The sequence below is a fragment of the Pongo pygmaeus genome, chromosome 9 (genome assembly GCF_028885625.2).
Source record: "Pongo pygmaeus isolate AG05252 chromosome 9, NHGRI_mPonPyg2-v2.0_pri, whole genome shotgun sequence".
Classification (NCBI taxonomy): domain Eukaryota; kingdom Metazoa; phylum Chordata; class Mammalia; order Primates; family Hominidae; genus Pongo; species Pongo pygmaeus.
In genome coordinates this window covers 127807181-127825202 of record NC_072382.2, presented here as the reverse complement: position 1 = coordinate 127825202, position 18022 = coordinate 127807181, and the positions used below count along the sequence as shown (strand labels likewise).

The 18022-nt window shown below is 39.7% G+C and overlaps 1 protein-coding gene across 7 annotated transcripts in view; it reads left to right on the top strand.

Moving 5' to 3' along the window:
* Nucleotides 1–18022, top strand: part of CDON (cell adhesion associated, oncogene regulated) — a 100919-nt gene that overhangs the window by 48457 nt on the left and 34440 nt on the right. For 6 of the 7 annotated variants that reach the window (XM_063671596.1, XM_063671594.1, XM_063671590.1 and 3 more), the window contains 5 exons: nucleotides 2596–2949; nucleotides 7227–7525; nucleotides 9187–9361; nucleotides 11427–11558; nucleotides 15899–16102. In XM_063671596.1, the coding sequence (XP_063527666.1) occupies nucleotides 2596–2949; nucleotides 7227–7525; nucleotides 9187–9361; nucleotides 11427–11558; nucleotides 15899–16102 (1164 nt within the window). The remainder of the gene's footprint in view (nucleotides 1–2595; nucleotides 2950–7226; nucleotides 7526–9186; nucleotides 9362–11426; nucleotides 11559–15898; nucleotides 16103–18022) is intronic. The other variant, XM_063671595.1, reaches the window with a different exon arrangement.

Genomic DNA, 18022 nt, shown 5'->3' with positions numbered 1-18022 from the left:
TTTATGAGCATAGGTGTAAAAGTCCTAAATAATATATTAGCAAGCCAGGACAGTGTAAAAAAGAAAATACGTCATTTCCAAACAGTTATCCCAGGAATCCACTTGAAAATGTAGAGTGTCATTCACCCTATTTACTGAATAAAGGAGAAAAACAATATGATTATCTCACTAGAGATGGAAAAACACTGGACGTATTTAAGTATCCATGTTAGACACTTAGTAAAGTAGAAATAGCGTTGAACTTTCTCAATAAAGAGTGTCTAACAAGGACTTACAGGAAACATTGCATTTAATGGTGAAATATAAGAAGCACTCCATTTGAAAATGTCTTCTGACCATCATTATACTAGAGACCCTAAGCAGCACAGAAAGACATGAGAAAGAAGGAAAGACCCCAGATTGTTGTTCATTTGCAGCCGGATATGATTGTTAACATGGACTATCCCAAATAGTTTGCTGGCCATTATGATGGCTGTTGTATGTCCTATTATGACCTATTATGATAAATAATAGCATTTAGCAAGGTGGATGGATGAAGACCAGTGAACAAAAATCAGTTGCCTTGGCCAGGTGCGGTGGCTCACGCCTGTAATCCTAGCCCTTTTGGAGGTCGAGGTGGGTGGATTGCCTGAGCTCAGGAGTTCAAGACCAGCCTGGGCAACACGGTGAAACCCCGTCTCTACTAAAATACAAAAAGAAAAAAAAAAAAAAGAAGCCAGGCATGGCGGGGTGAACCTGTAGTCCCAGCTACTCAGGATGCTGAGGCAGGAGAATTTCTAGAACCCGGGAGGTGGAGATTGCAGTGAGCTGAGATCGCACGACTGCACTCCAGCCTGGGCGACAGAGTGAGACTACGTCTCTTAAAAAAAAAAAAAATCAGTTGCCTTTCTGTATACCAGCAACAAACAGAAAGTATAATTTAAAAACCACCTTTTTTATATCACAGCAGTAAAGCACAGCCAGTTATATAGGAAGATATATCAGTTCCTCAATATTATATATTGTAATCAGTATTATATAGTTATCTGGTCTTTCTAAAAATTTTCTGTGGATTTATGCAATTCTAATTAAAATCCCATCATAATATTTTAAGGACCTTGACAAACTGATTCTAAAATTTATATGCATAACCCAAGGCCCAAGAATGGCAAAGACACTCTAAAGGAAGGAGAAAAAGAACATGGGAGACTTTCCTTAAACATCTAAAATATCTGTAGTAATTAAGAAAATATTATATTGGTACAGAAACAGATAGACTCTTGGAACAAGACAGAGACTTTCAAAAAGACATTTGCATGTAAGGGCTGGACTGAGCCGGCATTGCAGATCAGCAGGGAGGAGACCCATTTCGCATTTTGATGTGGGATAATTGTTATCAGCATGGAGGTAAAAGTGAAACTCAGTGTCTTACTCACATTGTATAAAAGATACATTCTCAGTGGATTAAAGATCTAAATATGAAAGACAAGATGAAAAAAGTTTGCAAGAAAACATTGAAGGATGTATGATCTGTGGGTAAAACTTTTTAATAAGACATTTTAAAAGGCTCATTTTAAAAGATGACCACATTGAAATGAAAACATCTTCCTAATAGATACTGTTAAAAACTGAAAATAAAAGCAGTATATTAGGAAGGAGATACTAGTCACATACATACCTAAACAAAGGAATAGAATCTAGTATATACAGAGAACTCCGAATCACTGCAGAGAAGATTCACGACCCACTTGAAAAACTGACAAAGGCATTTCACAGAGGAGGAAAATTAATAATGTCACATAATCACATGCAAAGATGTTCAGCCTCATTAGTCCTCAGGAAAATGTATGTTCTGACCAGTGAGATAGCATTTTACACTCAGTAGCTTGGCAAAAATCCAGAAATCCGATATCAGTTGTTGGTTGGTTTTGTCAGACATGGGAAGGAGGACTGGAGAAAAAGACAGACATGCTAGAGAAAATGTCATTTACTTTGATCAATATTCCATTGTAAGCTCTCTTCAAAATACCTCCAGAGAATACCAGGACCAAAAGGAAAGATTCGGTGCCACTTTAATTTAGAAACAAAAATGCTGTTCATGCCTATGGGAAAAAAAATACAGGTATCATCAGTATCAACTTTTATTCAGAACAGGTTTTTTTCTCCCAGGCTTTTTATAATCAGATTCCTGCCTCCCTTCCCACCCTACCCCACAAAATTGACCATTTTCTTGAAGGAAAATTGTCTACTTTTATACTTATTTACACATTTTTCCTGTTAAGGTCTGAGGTTTCAACCTCATATGTTCTATATCTGCAGTGGTCAAATATGTGTAGTGTACCTTCAGAAAACTCTCAAAAGATTACTTTATATATATTCCTTTCTTTCTGAAGGACAGGAAATTTACGTAGGAAATGTTTAGGAGCCCACAGCTATGAAACAACTCTACCATTTATGACAGTTTTACTTGGTGAAAGTTGAGAAGGGAACTAACAAGGAGGTAGCTATCTTGGTTTTAATCATTACTCCCACATTTACGTGATAGGATGAAATTGTTTTGCATCGTAGATACTACAATGTTCTTAATTTTTCATATGTGAATTACTTTTTTAATAGACAGTGGATTCAAGCCAGTTATAATTACGGCACCAGTAAGTGCAAAGGTGGCAGACGGAGACTTTGTCACTCTGTCCTGCAATGCCAGTGGGCTGCCGGTTCCGGTCATTCGTTGGTATGACAGCCATGGATTGATAACCAGCCATCCATCTCAAGTCCTGAGATCGAAATCCCGAAAATCACAGTTATCAAGACCTGAGGGCTTGAACCTGGAGCCTGTGTACTTCATCATGTCCCAAGCTGGTGCAAGCTCTCTCCATATTCAGGGTGTGACTCAGGAACATGCGGGGAAATACATCTGCGAAGCTACAAATGAACATGGTACCACACAGGCAGAAGCATCTCTCATGGTTGGTGAGTTGCCATTATTATTTATTTTTAGTTGAGTAATTTCCTTTTATAAGAGAAGATAACGTGATTTGAAATATGTTGTTTTAATGACTCCAGCAATCTCTCTCTATTTTTTCCTGATGACAGTGAAATGTAGAACTGTATTTCTTGGTATTTAGTCTTATGTGAATCACATGAATTTTGGTCTCTGTTTCTGCTGTGTTTGTTAAGATTGTAGGTGCAATATAGAAAGCTCTCATTTGGGAGCAGGCCCAGAATATAACCTGTCTTTGAGATTAATGCTTTTGGTTTTCTAAGCTACCGAAAATGATATTGCAGACATTTTTTATGCCCTTGGTAACTACAGTATTGGGTCTGAAAGACTGGCCTTCGTTGAGAATGTGGAGTTGTGGTACTATTAAGTAATACCTGTATGTATATATTCCCTGTGTCTTATCCAAAGTTATTTTCTAATGTATGTATATATTCCCTGTATCTTATCCAAAGTTATTTTCTAATGGGATGCATAATATTAATTCTTCATATTGTACTGATTTTTTGTGATGATGACTTAAAAACTATATATGATTTTTGATGTACTGGTATATAGACTATTAATATTCATGAAAGTGGACTCAAACTTGACTTAATTCAAATTCAGACCTTCCATCAGTAGGCATTTAGAGCAGCTTTCCCCAACAACTAGTCAGTTGGGTATAGATTGTCACCTTATTTGTCTTGTGAGAGGCCCAACATCAAAGGCAGTACTGCCTTTAGTCTTGGGTAACTGAGGTCTCTGACCCTGGCCTCCGCTTTAAGGGGCTTAGCGTGGCACTCTTCTGCCTGGGACCGTGGTCCCACAGGTCAAAGAGCCCATAGGGTCGAGGAGCAGTGCTTATGCTGAGCTCAGAGCCCACGTTCCTCCTTCTAGACAGGTCTGGGGATCCATCATTTCCTGCTTTAGTGAGTTCACAGTCTGGTCCCCACAGTTTCTCTCCCATGGCCCATCCACCACAGTCTGGACCGCACGGCCAGTGTGTGGGCACCCTTAGCCAGAGCAGTGGCCAACGGGGGGTCCTTGGCAGAGGAGTGATGGTTGAAATAAAAAAGAATTTGTATGTGCACATATGATTTCCTGTCACATGCGAACAAGGATGCCCTTGCTCTGAATGAAGCTGGAGGCGGAGAAGTGGAGACCAGGGACTTCCCCTTATCCTCTTGTGCATGTGGAGGCTGAGCACGTGAGCTGTGTCAGAATCCTGGCTCTGCCACTTAGCAGCTTTGTAACCCGGGGGCAAATCTCTGCACTTCTCTGTTCTGTTTCCTCATCTGTGTAACAGGTATAGTGAAGGTGCCCCACTCATAGGGTTGATGTGAGAATCCAAGGAGTTAATGCATAGTAAGTGCTTAGAATGGTGTCTGGCAATAGAAAGCCCTCCACTGATACTAAGTATAAAGTTATGATTTTTACTGTCTAATTATTGTTAAATTATAGTGATCTCTTGTGGCAGCGTTAAGGGAAGGAAGAAATAGTTACTGATTGTAGAAACATTGAGAATCCTTAAATGAAGAAAGTAGTCCAGTGTTACATAAATTTGCACCTATGAATGAATATGTGTGTGTGTTTATATTTCTATTCCTCTAGGCAAAAATAAGAGTGGCTCTGCTCGAAATTGTTAACTGCATGACAGGTGTAGTTGCAGGAGCTCCTTGGGTAGAATTTAGCTGAAGGGATTATGTGAATACAGGGCGTAGAGAGACAGATGTCATAGTTATGGCTGATGGAACTAGATATTTTGTCTAACTTCCTCACCTTAAATATGAGAAATCGGAAGCCCTTTGAGGTTATGTGAACTAACTTTAGAAGATCTTTAAGATTCCCCTGTGCTCCAGGATTTTATGTCTTGATAAATACTACTTTTATGTATGGTAACCCCATCAGCTATATTCTACCAAAGAGGTCCTACATTGTCTTTTTTAAATTTTCTAGTATAATTATTAAGATCCAACTGAGTTTATTAAAACTCAAAACAATACATAACAACTCACTTCTTTGCATAGGAATCTGAGCCTTATGAAATTCTAGCATCCTGACAAGTCATTTACTTCGACTGCTGTACTGTAAAGGGGAGAGCAAGCTAGGTTGCAGAAAGAACTCTCTCCCCAGCCTTTTGTTTTTTCCAGAGACCTTGGGTTTTTGAGGTCCTGGATGTACAAATATTTGTAGAGTGTGTGGTACTGTTTAAAACTATAGTGGGAGTTGGTGTGGGTTTCCTAAATAGTTTGGGTTGTGAGTTGCTGGCAGCAGCGGTCACAGATATGGTTGTACTCCCTCCCTATTTAATTAGTTTCCACTTAGAGTCATTAAATTTATTTACATTGCCATAGTTGCATCAATCTCTTTTCCGATTCAGAAAAACATTCCACCTTAAAAGATGCTAGATGCCTGTTACCCATTTCATAGAGTTCTTAAGTTGAGATAATACATGCAGAAACACTGGGGAAGTACTGGTAAGGTCTTTTCAGTTGTATTGAGCGTATCTCCGAAGTGCCCAGATTATATCATTGAAACAGAAGAAGAAAGTTAATTGAATCCCCCTTTTAATAAAAGTTCTGGAGAGGTCTCATTGCATCTTAAGTCTCACAGAAATGGAATTTTGATACTCAGACGTGGAGAAGCTGCAGCATAACGTTTTTCTCATGCTTCTGTATGAGGCATGTGGCATTTAAACTCTTTTACAGCCAGATCCCACTTCCCAGTGGAAAGCTGCCCGGCGGATCCACTAAACTTCTAATGATAAAAAGGTCCTTCTCCACTACCTCAAGCCACAGTTAATTACCTCCACTTGCCGAGTCCGTCTCTCTGCATTAGCAGGCACCAGATCACACCCTGAACATCAGTCCGCAGTCTGACTCACTAGATAAACACTGCTGTTCCAGGAGCAATATTTTGAAGTTGTGTCAGTGAACTTAACTGGTTTTCTTCTACATTATTTCCTCACTAGCTTCTTGTTTTCTCTGATGGAGGATGCTTCTGGGACACCCTTTCTCTCTTTTAAACTAACAGAGAACTAACCTTACACCGTTAGTCCTGTTTTCTGTTGGTTCTCTACTGCAGTGCAGCCCTTCTCCCAAAAACACACCCATCTTTTACCAGGAATCTGACTTCATTTTGGAAATAAAAGTAGTATGTTGTTTCCTCTGCACTCTTCCTCCACAAAAGGAGTGAAAAATAGAATTTTCTGTTGCCAGTATTAATAGCACTTTAGAGAAACCAAGCTGTCACTCCTTAGGTTTTATTGTGCTGGCAGTATATTTGTTTTCGTAAATTGTTCTTTCTTATTACTTTTTTTTCACAGCAGCACCATTAACATTCTTCTGGCAGCCTTCACTTAGTCTCTCTGAACCTTAATTTCTTCATCTATAACATAGGAGTATTACCATCTACCTAAGAATGTTTGGAGAATTAAATGAGATTATGTTTATAAGATAGCTAGTACAATGCTTGGCACATAATATGTGCTCAGTAATTATCTTTGACTGTATGCAACCTATTTATTTTTTCAGTGAAAATAAATTATTTTTGTCTTCCTCTATATATTCTGTATGCTGTTAGTAGTAAGTGTTAAGGCTGCCTGCTTGTTTTGTCTTTTTTAAATTTTTTTAAGACAGGTGTAGTTGCAGGATCCCCTCAGGTAGAAGTTAGCTGGCCTATTGCCCAGGCTGGAGTGCAGTGGCATGATCATGGCTCACTGCAGCCTCAACCTTCCCAGGCTCAGGTGATCCTCCCACCTCAGCCTCCCAAGTAGCTGGGACTACAGGTATGCGCCACCACGCCTGGTTAATTTTGTTGTTTTTTGTAGAGATGGGTTTCACCATGTTGCTCAGGCTGGTCTCGAACTGGTGGGCTCAGGTGATCCACCCACCTTGGCCTCCCAAAGTGCTGGGATTACAGGTGTGAGCCACCATGCCCGGCCAGCTTGGAATCTTCTGAGGTTAAACTAGCAAATGATTATTACTAAAAAGAATACTCTTAGAGAACAAGGAAAAAATAAAAACATTTAACTGCTAAACTATTGCATCATATAATTTTTCAAGCAATTCATTTGCTCCACCATGAGAAAAGATTGCGATTAGAGGTTAAACGTTTCCATGAATTATAAATGGCAGTGTTACCCGTTTTAACTTCCAGGGCTCAAATTGTGCTAACAATATAAGTGAGGGCAGTCACGTCACAAACTGGGTAGAAGACACTGAAATGAGGAGTTTCTTCAAGCTGTCTCCTCTCTCTCTCCCTGCAGTTCCTTTTGAAACAAATACAAAAGCAGAGACAGCCACACTTCCTGATGCTGCTCAGAATGATGAAAGAAATAAGAGAGATGGTTCAGAAACTGGGTTACTGAGCTCATTTCCAGTGAAGGTCCATCCCAGTGCAGTAGAATCAGCACCAGAGAAAAATGCCAGCGGCATCTCTGTTCCTGACGCCCCCATCATACTGAGCCCCCCACAGACGCACACACCAGACACGTACAACCTGGTATGGAGGGCAGGCAAGGATGGTGGGCTGCCCATCAATGCTTACTTTGTGAAGTATCGAAAGGTAATGTCTTGTCGTTTATCATCTTTCTCTGCTCACACCTGAACATTCTTTGTATGACACATACCGTTGCCTTTTCCATTTGTAGAGTGGCAGGAAACAGAACAAGAGTCTTCCAGACTGATGAGTTTGTCAGAGAGATCCCAGTCATGCTGGATTTACCAATCCTAGGAAAGCACTGAGAATGAAGTATAATTTCTCCCCAAATTGGAATTCTAGGAACCCAATGATGTCTTTACATGTTTATTCAAGTGTTTTAACCCTTCAAAATAAAGCTCTATAACCACTTTTAAAACACAAATTCCTTCCCTCTCTAAGGTAGTGGAATACCATTTATGTAGCAAATAAAGCAGTTTCTTATTAAAAACAACTGTTTGAACAGAGTCTCTGGCATAATTTATGCCAATTGTTTGCATTTCAAGTTTTTTGTTTTTTTTTTTTGAAACAGGGTTTTGCTGTTACTCAGGCTAGAGTACAGTGGTGTGATCTCATCTCACTGCAACTGCTGCCTCCCGGGTTCCAGCAATTCTTGTGCCTTAGCCTCCCAAGTAGCTGGGATTGCAGGCATGCACTACCACACCTGGCTAATTTTTTTGTATTTTTAGTAGAGGTGGGGTTTTGCCATATTAGCCAGACTGGTCTTGAACTCCTGACCTCAAGTGATCCACCACCTAATCCTCCCAAAGTGCTGGGATTACAGGCATGAGCCACTGTGCCCAGCTTCAAGTTGCCTTTTTAATTGTATTAAAGTCATACATTGTTTGGTCATTTTTGGTGGTAAACCTTGGGCCTCTCTCAGTTAACTCCTCAAATATTATTTTCCCCATGGGCTTGTGTTGGAGCAGAATGGAAAAGCTCCTCTCTGTTTAATGAGACCAGTAAATGAATGAAATGGGAGGGATGCATTCCATATTTAAAATCATTTTCTTTGTTCAAGAAATTTTAGTATACATTGTTGAATGGTAATGTTTTTAATGACTAGGAAAAATAACATGATGATATTTTAATATGATGATATTTTAAGGTTTATGTACTATTTCTAACCTAATGAATGATTCTAGATGAAGAAGTTTTGCTAGTAATCTCATCTACCCTAAAACCTCCATGCAGTATTGTTTCTTGGTTCCATTAATCAAGAAATAACTGATTAGATCTTTTTATTTCCTCTAACACATATTGAACAGTGTCAAGACATGAAGCAAGAATGCTGGAAATATAGAATACATAATTATATAATTCATATACCTATAACATAATATCATCTTAATTTACCATATATCTATTATGTATATTATATAATTACCAGTGATACCTATTATTTTATACTTATTTTATTCTTCATTAGCCCAGGAAGAAAGAAGGTATTGTTTCCATTACAAGTAAAGGAAACAGAGTCTGGGAGGGCAGTAACTTGCTTGAGGCCCCACATTAGTGGTCAGATGCAGAGCCAGGAGTCTTTCTACAGTGAGAATTGCAGCGTTCTTGCAACAGATCTTCTATTTCTTAATATGAAGAAGTATTGTGTCTTTTTTACTTACCATGGTGTATTACTTCTTAAAACTCTTCTAGAATTAAATGAACCCTAGTTTTGATCAAATGTGACTGAAAGATTTCCTATCCTCCATCTCCTGCTTTTCTTTTCTGGTATGTTTTCTCTTGGGCAGCTGGACGATGGGGTTGGCATGGTGGGAAGCTGGCACACGGTTCGAGTCCCAGGAAGTGAAAATGAGCTCCATTTAGCTGAGCTGGAGCCATCTAGTCTTTATGAAGTCTTGATGGTAGCAAGAAACGCAGCAGGTGAAGGCCAACCTGCCATGCTTACCTTCCGAACCAGCAAAGGTGAGTGAGGGCTTCCTTTGGAGGAATGAGCCGGCTGCCCTGATGTCAATTTATTAGTAAGAATTATTTATGTATTTATTTTTTTGAGACGGAGTCTTGCTCTGTCACGCAGGCTGGAGTGCAGTAGCACAATCTCAGCTCACTGCGACCTCTGCCTCCCAGGTTCAAGCAGTTCTCCAGCCTCAGCCTCCTGAGTAGCTGTGACTACAGGCGCATGCCACCATGCCTGGCTAATTTTTCGTATTTTTAGTAGAGACAGGGTTTCACAGTGTTAGCCAGGATGGTCTCGATCTCCTGACCTCATGATCCGCCCACCTCAGCCTCCCAAAGTGCTGGGATTATAGGTGTGAGCCACTGTGCCCAACCAGAATTCTTTTGGATAGTAGAAATTCGTATATATAAATTCACTAAACGACCCTATTATAGCCTCCTCCTTCCATTTTGGGGTCACATTTACGTGGTTGTATTGTCCTATTCTATAGAATATTCCACAGATGTTTTTGAAAGCTTATATTATACAAGGCAATGAGGATAGATGATATAGGGAAAATGAAGATGGTCAAGATGAGATCCATCCCGACAGAGCTTATACTTTGATAAGAAAGCTAAGATGTGTAACTTAATACCAACTACCAGACAGTATTCAGTTCAGCTAATATTTATTGAATGCCTTTTACGTGTTAGGCAAGAAGCAAAATAGACAAAACTTGTGGCCTCATAGAGCTTACATTCTAGTTGAGAGAGACTTATACGTAAGTTGTAAGTACATTAGAAGGTGTTAACAGAGATATAAGTTAGGAGGTGGATATAGGAAGTATATGGGATAGGAGTTGTTAACAGTTTAAGCAGGTGGCCAGAAAAGTCCTCAATGAGCGGTCGACATCAGAGCAGTGACATGAAGGAGGGGAAGTAGAAAGCCATGTGTCTCTCTAGAGAAAGAACATTCCTAGCAGAGATAGCAAGTGCCTGGGCCCAAGGTTGGGTGTGCATGGTGTTCACTAGGAGCACGAGGGGGCTGCTGTGAGGGGTCTGCTGTGATGGGTGAGGAGGCTGTAGGGGAGAGATCCCAGGGAACAAGGGGGTGTCCACATCACACAGCACACCATCCACCTTGGGAGGACTTAGACTTTACCTCTGAGTGAGCTGAGAAGAGCTAGAGCATTCGAGCTGGCTGGAGTCTGGATACAGTGGAGGCGGGCAGGATTGTAGGCAAAGAGACCAGAATATGTCAGATACCACAGGAGATTCCCAAGGACAGTGCTGGGAGAGCACAAAGGAAGGATATTCTTTCTGCAGGGCAGCTTATGAGGGAAGGCTTGATAAAATAGATGCCATCGTGGCTTGGCTGTAAATGAACAGAGACGTTAGTGGGTAGAGAAGGGAACTGGGTGGAAGAGTATTTTAGTATGGCACTGTAACGAAAAGGAGGTATGAAGATTGAGAAGAAACCAACTAGTGGCTTTTGAAAAAGACCCTTTCATCTAATTACTAAGTCTGGCCAGAAAAATAACGAGTACTTTCTATTTTAAATGTATCTTGAGTTAATTTTCATAATCAGTCATTAGGTGTTCATGGAGTCTGACCTATAAATACTGAGTAATCGTGCATTTTAGTTTTTAACAGATCACTCAGTTTCACTTTTTGCCTCTTGAAATATTAAAACGATGTGACACTTTTCCTTAGAAAACTTAGCAGAAGCTCTTTAATGGTGAGTTTTGTAGCTTAGAATTAAGAAATATATACAGTAAAAAGAAAAATGGACTAATAGTTTGAACACTTAGTCATTTGGCTTTTTCACCTATTTTCTTGCATACGTAAAGTTAGAATGAAGAAAGACATATTTTAGCTTTACTTTAAAGATACTAGAAAAAGACAAAGTAATTTTTGGTCAGTTCCTCAGATCAGCTAAGTATTTATGAAGTAGGTCTTACATTTAGATGCTGTGGCAGAGAAGTTCATAAATTTATAACCACATACCAGGTAAGTTTCACGGTATTCTTTTTTTTTTTCCCACTTTACATACATATAAGCTTATGTTACTGTATATGTTTATTTACCTTTCTAGAAAAAACAGCATCATCAAAAAACACCCAGGCATCCTCGCCACCCGTGGGCATCCCTAAGTATCCTGTTGTTTCAGAGGCTGCAAACAACAATTTTGGAGTGGTACTTACAGATTCTTCTAGGCACAGTGGAGGTAAAAAGAAGAATATTTTATAGTTTCTTTACAAATATAACTGACCTGCTTCAGATTTTGGGAGATAGGGTGGAATAGGGTGTTTGTTTATTTTCATGTCTTACCATACAGGTCTTTTAGGTTCTATTTCAACCATTTTAATGTCCTATATTTAAACTTTGGCATCTCAGTGTCATGATTAGTACTTAACTTCGTTAACTCTGGCTCAAAATGTTCTGGTACTAAGTTTTTAGAACTCAAGAAAGGAGTTTTGTGGCTAGGCATTGTGGGAGGCTGAGGTGGGCAGATCACTTGAGACTAGGAGTTTGAGACTAGCCTGGGCAACATAGGGGGAGACCCTGTCTCTACTAAAAATTCAAAAAAATTAGCCGGGTGTGGTGGCACACACCTGTAGTCCCAGCTACTCAGGAGGCCAAGGTGGGAGGATCGCTTGAGCCTGGGAGGAAAGATGTTGCAGTGAGCTGAGATCGCACCACTGCACTCCAGCCTGGATGACAGAGTGAGACCCGGTCTCAGAAAAAAAAAAAAAAAGAAAGGAGTTTTCTGTTTCCTCTCTGGTACGAGAAGGAAATTTATATTTTAAACTCTGAAAATCTCACTTTTCGTGTGTGTGACTCATCAAAATGTATAGTGGTACCTGTGGTAAGTTATTTTACTGAAGGATGACATGTTACATTCACTTTTTTTTTTTTTTTTTTTTTTTTGCTATATCTAGTTAATCTTATGGTTTTTAAAGGTCTTAGCTGTATAATTTTCAAAAGACTTTTTTAGTATTTAAATTTCACACTTATATGAACTCTACACTTACGGCCAGGTGTGCTTTTCTGTGATTGTCCTAAAACGTCAGGACATCTAGGGAAAACTTAAAATTTCATTGCTAAGCTCTAAGAATTTTTAGACTTCTCTTCCATATTTTTACAGTTTTCCATGAATTGATGTCAGACAAAAGCAGGTTATAACACTTTGAACTCCCTCCGAAGCACCTCTGTATCTTCAATATCATGGATCTCTTTTACTTGAGTGCTCTTATCTCTGAGGCACGTTTCAGCTACCTTAAGCAGATTATGTACATGAGTATTAATTTCATGTGAATAAAAGTAATGTCTGAAAAACAAAAACCTTACCATTTATTTTACACACCCTCTGGCAGATACTGTATAAAATGCTGGAACAGCAAAGATAAAATAATCTTTGCCTTTAAGAAGTTTACAATATAGGCCTAGCATGGTGGTGCACGGTGGCTCACGCCTGTAATGCTAGTGCTTTGGGAGGCTGAGACAGGAGGATCGCTTGAGTCCAGGAGTTTGAGAACTGCTTGGGCAACATAGTGAGACCCAGTATCTACAAAAAATTTAAAAAGTAGCCATGTGTGGTGGGGTGCACCTGTAGCCCTCCTACTCAGGAGGCTGAGGCAGGCAGATCGCTTGAGCCCAGGAATTTGAGGCTGCAGTGAGCTATGATTGTTCCACTGCACTCCAGCCTGGGTGACAGAGTGAGATCCTGTTTCTATTTTTTTTTTTTTAAATTACAGTATAGTGGATGATATAGATAGCTAAACCCATAACAATATGTGGATAATATAGACAAACTAATAACAATTTTGATTGCTTATGCTCAAGACTATACCCGTGGTGTTATGGGTTCACGAGAAATATCTAAGTCAGTCACTCAGTGTAGACAAGGGTGAGTAGATAAGAGAGGCTTGTCTGCATCGTAAGCTAAGCTTCAAAGGACAACGATGATACAGACAGATGAAACAGCAGAAGAGTTTCTAGCAAAGACATCTCAACAAGTGGCTGACATGTTCTATTTTGTTTAGAGATTGAGAGGTTAGAGATTTTATTTAGTGTGACTGGTTACTGTGGGGAATGATGCTATAGTGGGCAGGCAGGTAGGTGCCTTGTGTGATACGCTTCAAAGTTGGATCTTTCCTTGAAAGCTATAATGAACCCTAAAGGATTTTAGAGAAGGAGAAGGGAGGAATAGCAAAAGAAAAGGCTAGAGAAATAAGGGGAGTGACAGTGTGGATGGAGGAGGGGGAGGACCTGTATGAAAGATTAGGGGAATGGAATCCACACTGAATGAGAAGGAGAAAGATGATGGATTGGGTGTGGCCAGAAGACCATTTACCAAGATAAGTAATAAGAGTTTTTAGGTGAAGATTATGGATTCAGTTTTGGAACTCATGAGTTTGGAGTTGTCCAAGAAGAGATAACCACAAGAAAAGATTTATTTAATATTCATAACAACCTAATGAGGAACAGATTTCCACATGTGTTTCACAGATAGGAAACTGACACGTGAGGAAGTTAACCATGCACGATGCCTCAGATCATCCAGAAAGTGGAGAAACCGCTTGCTATCCAAGTCCGTTTCTAACTCCAAGTGCCGTCTTTCTTTTATACCTTGTTAACAGTCACATGCTATTTCTTTTAGATATTGAAGATATTATTTTCTGTACAGACATTTTCCCCAATAACTTTCTTTTTCCTATTTGATCTGTGGTGTTTGGTGAGCTTTGATTTCAGCCGAGTCAACATAAGGAAGTTGTTTGGTTTTTCTAGTATTAAAAAAGATTCACTAACCATACTATTCATTCTGTTTTCATTGCTTTCTAACTTGAAAGGAATACAGTAAGTATCACTGAGCATTGCCTGCTTTGAATATATTCCTCTTTTATCCCTTAAGCAATTTATTTTTTTTAAATGCTACAGTTTTCTCCATACAAATACTACGTTCAACTTTATTTTCTTCTTTCTTATGTATTTGTATGGTGGGTTGAAGACGTGTTGAGGTGGAAGGGTGTTGCTCAATTGAGGAGCATGGCATAGGCTAGAGATGGGGCTCCCTAGTGGCTTTCTCAAAGTAACTAGTGTCACCATGGCCCAGAGTTGGCCCTCCACATTCCAGCTCTAGAAACTTGATTGTCAGCATGCCAAAAGATCACTGGTCTCTCAAAAACCGGCTCATGTCTATACAGTTCACAGATGATCAGGGCAAACCAGAATGGCAATTACAAGTTTGCAATGTCACTGTCATTCAGACCGGATTATTTCTATCAGCATTCTTTCTGGTAGGAACCAAGTGGGAAGCCAACACAAACAAGATTGCTTGTTGTGTTAGTCTGTTGGTGTTGATGTAAAGGAATACCTGAGGCTGGGTAATTTATAAAGAAAAGCGATTTATTTGGCTCATAGTTCTACAGGCTATGCAGGCATGGCACCAGCATCACTTGGCTTCTGGTGAGGCCTCAGGTTACAGTCATGGTGGGAAGTGAAGCGAGGGCAGGCACATCACATGGTGGGAAAGGAAGCAAGAGAGACGCCACATGCTTTTAAATCACCAGCTCTCGTGTGAATCAACAGAGCGAGAACTCGCTTACTACCAGGGGGAGGGCACCAGGCCATCATGAGGGAACCGCCCCCATGACACAAACACCTCCCAGCAGGCCCCACCTCCAACACTGGGGATCACTTTTTAACATGAGATTTGGAGGGAATAAGTATCCAAGCCATATCACTTGGTCATCAAGAAGAGTTAGATACATGGTCTCAATGGCTGATGAGCTTACTCCTCATGTTTTCACCTCCTGCAGAGTCTAGACCATCTACCTGGTGTGTTAGGGCATCCCCTTTCCTTGGCAGTGCTAAGTGAAAACTGCTAGACCCTAGCTCCCTGACCCCCTTTTCTACATGTTCACGTGGATCATGTTTTCTGCTAGCACTTTTATTTAATGACATATCCTGTCTTCCCGTATTCATCCTGAGCAGCATTCTCTCTCCCCTTTATTAACAGTATTGATTTTATCAGTCAGATTTTATCTCTATTTGCCACTTACAGTCTGTATTTTGGAGTAACCTTCCTATAGCCTTGAGGTATATTAAGATAATAGGGAATAGTGGTAGTATAAGAATTAGTAGATTGCTGAGTGCATATTGTGTAGCTTGGATAGATGAAGAAAAACATTTAAATAAGATAACACATAATTATGAAAATGTATTATAAATTTTAACCACAATCAAACTTGAAGCACCAAATAATACTTACATATTATTTTACCCATGAATCTGAATAGCATGGTCAAAATGATACTTGTTAGCTTTCAGTTTTTCAGAGCTAATTATCAAATTTATAGATTATTTTACTTTCTCTTTATTTCCTGTATTCCCATTAGCTTTTCACAGAGGACAGGAAGACTGCTGTAAATGTTCTAAACTCTGGCAAAAAGTTTGGTGAAGAACCTTTAATAACATGAAGTTTGGGACTTATCCCTTTAATTTATCTATGTTATTCTTGTCTCTGACATGGTGGGTTATTGAAATGAACGTTTCCGTGTTTAGTTCCAGAGGCACCAGATCGGCCTACCGTCTCCACTGCATCAGAGACGTCAGTCTATGTCACTTGGATTCCTCGGGCAAATGGGGGTTCTCCAATCACTGCCTTCAAAGTCGAATATAAACGGATGAGGACCAGCAATTGGCTGGTGGCAGCTGAAGACATCCCTCCTTCCAAACTTTCAGTGGAAGTTCGTAGTTTAGAACCAGGTAGAATATTCAAACGTTTCCTTTTACCATCGGTGTGAACTTTAGATACATATATTTATATATTTTGAGACGGGGTCTCACTCTTTTAGCCCAGGCTGGAGTGCAGTGGCATAATCGTGGCTTACCTCAGCCTCCCGAGTAGCTGAGACTACAGGCACTCACCACCGTGCCTGGCTAATTTTTGTGTTTTTTGTACAGACAGGGTTTTGCCATGTTGCCCAGGCTGATCTTGAACTCCCGGGCTCATGGAATTTGCCACCCTTCGTCTCCTACTAAAGTGCCAGGATTACAGGCGTGAGCCATAGCACCTGGCAGATGCATATTTTTAGTAGTCTTATTTTTTTTCTAATTGTTAAAGTATTCATGCTTATTGTATAAAAATGTGAAAATAAAGAAAATATAAAGAAGAGAATAAGTCACCTAAAATCCACCCATTCAGAGATAATCATTGTTTATATTTCATTGTATTTTTTCTTAGCCATTTTTCTCTCTCTTGTTTTTTGTTTTTTGTTTTTTTTTGAGTTGGAGTCTCCCTCTGTCGCCCAGGCTGGAGTGCAATGGCGTGATCTCGGCTCACTGCAACCTCCGCCTCCCATGTTCAAGCGATTCTCCTGCCTCAGCCTCCCGAGTAGCTGGGATTACAGGCACCTGCCACTACGCCCAGCTAATTTTTGTATTTTTTAGTAGAGATGGGGTTTCACCATACTAGTCAGGCTGGTCTCAAACTCCTGGCCTCAGGTGATCTGCCTGCCTCAGCCTCCCAAAGTGCTGGGATTACAGGCATGAGCCTCCACAGGATCATGCCATAAATATTGTTTTATTATCCCATGTTCCCTGTATTTTATCATACATGTTTTCCAGTATCATTAAAAATTCTTCACAAACTCAACTTTTAGTAGAGATTTCCCTTTCATATAAATAAATATACCATAATCCAGTTAGCTCTTCTTTATTTCTGGGCTTTAGATTATTTCTGTTTATTTACAGTTAGAAATACTGTGGTGTACATCTTATATGTGTGTGTGTGTGTGTGTGTGTGTGTGTGTGTGTGTGTGTGTTTTGCTGTGACTGAATAAGGAAAATTGCTTGTTATTTGACAAAAATTATTTGATCTGATGCTGAATTTCAGCACAGTTGTAATACTCAGTGCTTAGTGTTATGGACATGAGTCAATGATGAACACGCGTTTGTTCTTTAAGTTTTGTTTCAGCAGAGGAACCCTCCCCTCCCTACAAGAATCTTGAGGCTATATGAGAGAAATTAAACCATAAAAGACAAAAAGCATAAATAAACTTTCTGTACTCTCATTCGTTTAGGTTTCATGGCAATTTTTTCTGGACTTTTAAATGTACATTAGTAGCAAATGCCTGTGGCTGTCAATACAAGCAACATGCGCAGCATAGGATCGTGTAGGTATAGTTGGGAGAAACATCAGTTTTAAATGTGGGTGAAGCTAAGAAACATTCCATAGATTGAAAACACTGTCTTCAGAAGCTCAGTAATTATTTTTGAGCTATCAGGAAACTTGCTTTAGGATTTAATTTATTCTTTAGGTTCAGATTTTCAGAAATTCACAATCCTCTACATTTTTTTAAGTTCTTAATATCTAATTCAAATAATTCCTTCCACAGTAGTTAAACCTGCTCCCTCTTAACCTGTTAGCAGTGAAACCAGAGTGACATCTGCGGCCTCCCACACAGTGCCTCTTTATGAGTGTATTCACCGTATTAAACCGTGCTTCAGTTGTTTCTTTTAAAGTGAAAAGAACCCAGATTTGGAAACAGATAGTTCAACTAATACTGTCATTGACGGGTATGACTTAGAACAGGATGGTGAAAAGAGCAAATGTCCTCTTTCCTATTCTCTACCTGCTTCTTCCCTGAGATGTCATGAATCTTGTGCAGCCCTCTTTCTTGGTGA